Raw genomic sequence first — 5,676 nt, 5'->3', positions numbered from 1 at the left:
GCTTTATTTTTAATCCAGGAACAAGAGAATTGTTTGGAGCTCATGTAGATGGCGAGAGCCTTCTAATTTGTTTCCAAGACTTAGGCTTAGATGGGTATCATCTAAAAGACGTGGGCGTATATGAGAGAGAAATATTGCCTGGAAATATCTGCAGACTCGTGATACTGAAGCTGTTACATAAACTATGCTCTAAAAAATCACACAGCTGCACTATTTCCATATTAAAGCTGTCTAAAAGAAATGCCTGTGTGTTCCCATTCGTAACTGCTTTCAGCTTTATGATTATCTGTACCCCAGATGTTTTTCACAGAGCAACTTTGTTCATTTTTCTCCTCCCTCTATCCAGACCAGGTCAGTAAGTAATGGGGAAGCTATTCCTCTTTTCTCTCCTTGCATCACCTTTCCTTGTTTCCACTTTTCCAGACAAGCTTGTAAGTTATTGTGTATTATGTTCTTAATAACAGGGTGGGCTCTTCCCCATCCACTGCCATTGCAGTACTTTGGTACCAGGTTTGTTGAAAAATCATACGGTTTCACTCCCTGGCTGCTGTAGAGCTGTGTTTAGTATACTTGGTGCTGGGGGAAAGGTGAACTACCTTTATATTTCCCATTTGACAACTGAGCCCATCACTAGCCAGGCATGAGAGGTCAGAGGGCACAAAGGTGTCCCAGAGCCCACGCTGAGGAGGCTGAAAGGAGGGGTTTCCTAGCTCACAGCTGCCGCTGACCAGAAGAGCGGTGTAAGACAGCTATTGCACAAGCAAGAATCTGGACCTTTGTGTTGCATCCCCATCTTTGAAATCGGGGAGGATTTTTTAGCACAAGGCAGCCAGCCTTCTCCTCCTGCCCCCTGAAACAGCCCACTCCAGCACTTCCTCCGGGAGCAGGAAATGTTGCTGTAATCATAAGTGTATATTACGTTAGCATAATATAACTTTTGCTGTATCCTACACAGTCTGCATTCTGGTAAGACTTTTAAGCTAAACAGAAATGATTTTTATAATCATGTTCTCCATGACATAAACATAATTTAATAAAAATATTTTGAGTTCTTAGAGGAAAAGAAACATTTTCAAAAACCAGTGCAACTGTAGAGCACATCTGGTTTCTCTCACACTGTGATCCATACTGACTCACTAGGTAACACTGAACGAAACTCATCACTGTTGAACTATGCTAGACTTATAAAGACAGTTCTGACTTTTCAAAATTGTCGACAGCTTTTGAATTACTATTTGGCCTCATCAACAGGAGCTGGACACTGACTGGACACTTTTAGTTGATAGATCAGATGATAGATCCCAGACTTTTAGGCATTTTAAACTATAACTAGGTGTGCCAATCATCCTGTGCACGCAAAGTCTTACACATAAAAGTCACCAAATTATTATACAGCAATGAAACGGTATCAAATACAAACTCAAATACAATTGTACTTGGCCTGGAGTTCCGGATTGGAAAATGTGGGGAGGGGTAAGTACGTTATCAAACCTGGCTTGGTAAAGATTCTGTGCACTGTCCTTGCAGGTGTGGAGCCACATTTCCTGTAGACAGAAAAGCTGTGTGATGGCTATGAAACCATTGAGAAATGTATAGTGCACTGGATGGTGTTACAGGAGACCTAATGCTCTAATTTCCCTAAGTAACGGTCCTTTGGGAAATTGGTACATAACTTTAGTGATTAATTTCTGCTGTACATGTTCGTGCTGCTGACATTAACATCGTTCTTCTGTGGGAAGGTTATGGCAGTCTCCTGGAGCAAACTGAACCATAGCTATCTGTGACGGGGTTCTTTAAGCAGCATTTCTCCTGCTGTGCTTGATTTATCCATAGTAATTATTGTGCCACCCACAGCAGAGGGGGTGAGTCTCTTAACCCCCAAAGGAGCTGCCTGAGAATGAGAGGAGGAGAGCAGAGGTTGTGCTGTGCTAGACTTGACCAGTCTTTCACACAAGTTGCATTGGACAATGAAGTTAGAAGTTTTGAGAGAGATGAGCTTATGTTGCCCTGTTGTTTCGTGACTGAAGGCATCCAAGATCCCCAAGAATACTTTCACCAAAACTGAGGCTGATGTTCTGTCTCTTGGTAAGAAGAAGAGGAAAAGCAAAGGAATGAAAAACACTTTCTAATTCTTAAATATTTACATGTGTCCTTAAGTTTGCTGTGATTTCTGTGGGACTGTGCTATACTGGTTGAAGCTAAACACTGGAAGTCCTTGCAGGTTTGGTCACTTATTTCAGCCAGGCAACTCTTTTCTGGCCCAAAGGAAGAGATTTTCTTTTAAATTTCTATAGGAAATTATTTAAAAAAATTATTTGACAGGAACATCCTGAAATGCTGCAGCTGACAATAATTTTACTGTACTGTGGTCATATGCTAATAAGAGTTGCCTTGGAAATAATTGTATGTTCCTAGACAGGACAGAAGATGACAACAAAAATACAAATTAGGATAGTAAACATGAAAAAGCAACAAGGCCTTATCTTTGTCCCTGGATAGTGCTCTCTCCTTTTGAATCCATATTAAGTGATGCTGAAGGAAGAGTACACAAAAGTATACACTACAACTGTGCATTTTCTGGGAAGAGATTTAAAGAAATACAATCTCGCTGTTCTGCATCATCAGGTAAAATATACATCCCCTTCAGACTGGGCACAGTTTGCCCCACTGTTTTCCAGCCCTGGGCATTTGTGCCAATGTGAATATATCACATAAGGTGATAAAATGCTGAATGTGATACTTCGTTTAGTTTAGGGTTTAATCACTGTGAGCTAGCTCAAGGCTTGTCCTAATTGAACTGAGTGCTAACCTGCTGTCAGAAGTTACTTTTGAAGTGTCTTAAATAGTAATAGTATAGTATAGGAATGGTTTGTATGGGTATGTGCTTAGATTATAGAAGATTCTTCAGCTGAAAGCAATTATATTGATATTCAATGAAGATGAAAAGGAAAGATACGGATGTATAGATAGTAATGGCAAATGAGTGTTTTTGAGAGTTGACAAATAAGGAATCTGTAATAGTATGTCCTGTAGGACTGAAACCATGGGGATACATTGTACCAGCTTTTTAGAGTGTCCTTCCGACAGAGAAAGACAGTTTGCTTTCAGGATTGTGTTTACAAGCAACTGTAAGAGAGACTGCTAAAAAATTCAATTTTTTTCATCCTGATGGGTTGAACTGCATATTCCACCATATCTTGTATCTAAAGGAAATTTAAGAAATGTAAATTAAAAATCAACTGTTTCGTGCACCCTGCATCCTCTAAGGAAGTCTGAGTGGACTGCTGGTTTGCCAGAGACATTTTTGCCATTGTGGACAAATCAGATTACTGCTTTTGTGCCTCATGTGCAAAAGAAAGATGATATTTCTTCACCTTTTAGATACTTGCAAAGCTAAAGGGACAAATGTTTGTAATTTGCTTTGGGATTCTTGGACTCAAAATTTTCTACTACTTTTCTGGTAAGTACTAGGACTTACTCATATGAATCATGATTTCCCAGACAGGCTTTTTCTTCTATCAAAGACTGTAAGAAAATTTAGGGCTAGGAAAAGGCAGCTTACTGAAAACTGTACTCTATCTTTGACCATCGTACCCCTACTGAAGATTTTAATGTGTTTTACCTTCAGGTTATTAACATCCTGCACCAAGTCAACACTTCAGCCTTAAAGGTTTGTGGAAGAAATAAGCAATACATGAAACCGGATGAAATTAAATTTTACATCTATTCGTTTGGGACCCTGATGAATGATATACGGGGAGAGGTAGAAGATGGTGAATTTCACAGAGAACGCAACTGAGAAGTGCACTATTAATCATGACATCCACCAGACACTATCCCCTGTGGTATACATATTTGTATTTATATTAGGCTTGCCAGCTAACTGCCTGTCACTGTACTATGGGTATTTACAGATCAAGGCTAAAAATGAACTGGGCATCTACCTTTGCAATTTGACTGTAGCAGACCTGCTCTACATATTTTCTTTGCCTTTTTGGCTTCAGTATGTTTTACAGCATGACAATTGGACCTACAATGAGCTACTGTGCAAAATTTGTGGCATCCTCTTGTATGAGAACATCTATATCAGTGTGGGCTTCCTCTGCTGCATCTCCATTGACCGCTATCTCGCAGTAGTGCACCCTTTTCGATTTCAACGGTTTCGGACAATGAAGGCTGCTGCTATTGTGAGCGTTGTTATCTGGATGAAAGAAATAATGACATGCTGCTTTGTCTTTACGCATGGAGAAATCAGCATGGATGCCGAGAGCCACGTGGTGTGCTTCGAGCATTACCCCATCAAAGAATGGGAGCACAATGTCAATTACTACCGCTTCTCTGCTGGCTTCCTTTTCCCTTTCTTTCTGCTGGCCTTTTCTTACTGTGGGATTTTACGAGTTGTCCACAAGAGTCATGGCACTCAAAAGAAGAAGAAAATCCAAATTAAACGACTGGTTTCAAGCACTGTTTTCATTTTTTTAGTTTGCTTTGGACCATACCACATCCTACTTGTGGTTCGCAGCTTGTTGGAGAACAACTGCTCATTTGCTGAGAAAATATTTAATATTTACCATATTTCTCTCCTGTTGACTACTTTTAACTGTGTTGCTGATCCAGTTTTGTACTGTTTTTCCAGTGAAAGCACTTACCAGAACTTTGCCAAGATGCGAGACTCCTGTTTAACATGTTTAGGGTGTCTGAGGACTGAGACAAAGGAATCCTATCCGCTGAATGCTCCAGAAACTCCCAACAGGCCACAGCATGAGCAACCACCAGGGTTATTACAAAGATCACACCATGATACTGAAATGAAGGACTCTTCCACAACTAACATGGGCAGTCTATAGCATTCATCAAAAAGGACGTTAATCTAAAATCTGCAGCTGTGGCCGTGTCTGTGTATCCACCTGATTTACCTGTGTATTACACCAGTGTTGCCTCCCAAAGGCTTATTAGCAATGCAGTACAGTGAGGTCATTTCTGGTGGTGCTTGGACCTTGACAATAGTGAGGAAAGCACATGCTAAGTCAGTTCAGTTACAATCATGTGTCTGCTGTCATTGTGGTACCACTCAAAACCTGTTGTCTTGATGACTGCATTGACTGGAATAAGCTAGTACTCATGGTGTGTGGTTCTGTTGAATTAATCTTTAACTGCTTTCTGTTTGCCCCGTAGCATCTAGAGAAAATAATTCTCTACAAGCTGTCATCACCTGTTGAAAAGACTGGAGACAGAACAAATTAAACGTCTCCATATGTACTTTTAAAAAGAAAAAAAGAAAAAAAATTGCATTTCTGTAACATTCCTGTAACTCTCTGAAATAACTTCTCCTTCAGCCAGTTTCGAGGCCTGCAGAGACTGTGCCAGAACCATCCTCCTAAAATAGCCAATCCAATAACGTGAGATGTTCTGAGAGAACATGCACTAGGAACTTGGCATCTGCTGAGACCTTCAGTCTGTTGATTGACTGTTGAATCTCTGACTGTTGAACCTCATCATAAGGCTCCTATTGACTTCCAGAGGCGTGAGATCTCTTGGCTCCGGTGGGGATAAATAATTCAGTCTGTTGAGTTGGTGAAGAACAGGAGGTTGGTAGTACGTGAGATGCTTTGAACCCGTGCACTTCTCTGAGCCACTGTGTTCAAAGGCAAATTTAGTCACGTCTAAATTCTGCTA

At 40.5% G+C, this 5,676-nt stretch overlaps 1 protein-coding gene across 1 annotated transcript; it reads left to right on the top strand.

Annotated features, from left to right (window-relative positions):
- Positions 1-3,746: 3,746 nt before the first annotated feature.
- On the top strand, positions 3,747-4,847 carry GPR68 (G protein-coupled receptor 68). The gene has a single exon (XM_068397380.1). It carries the CDS (start codon positions 3,771-3,773, stop codon positions 4,845-4,847), a length of 1,077 nt encoding a protein of 358 aa, XP_068253481.1. The 5' UTR covers positions 3,747-3,770.
- The last annotated feature ends 829 nt before the right edge of the window (positions 4,848-5,676 follow it).

The sequence above is a fragment of the Nyctibius grandis genome, chromosome 4, assembly GCF_013368605.1.
Source record: "Nyctibius grandis isolate bNycGra1 chromosome 4, bNycGra1.pri, whole genome shotgun sequence".
NCBI classification, from domain to species: domain Eukaryota; kingdom Metazoa; phylum Chordata; class Aves; order Nyctibiiformes; family Nyctibiidae; genus Nyctibius; species Nyctibius grandis.
Note: the sequence above shows the minus strand (reverse complement) of the source record. Positions and strands in the feature narration are given on the sequence as shown.

Excerpts from the sequence above, each read along its gene's own strand:
- GPR68 (XM_068397380.1), top strand. The coding sequence starts at position 3,771 with ATGGTGAATTTCACAGAGAACGCAACTGAGAAGTGCACTATTAATCAT.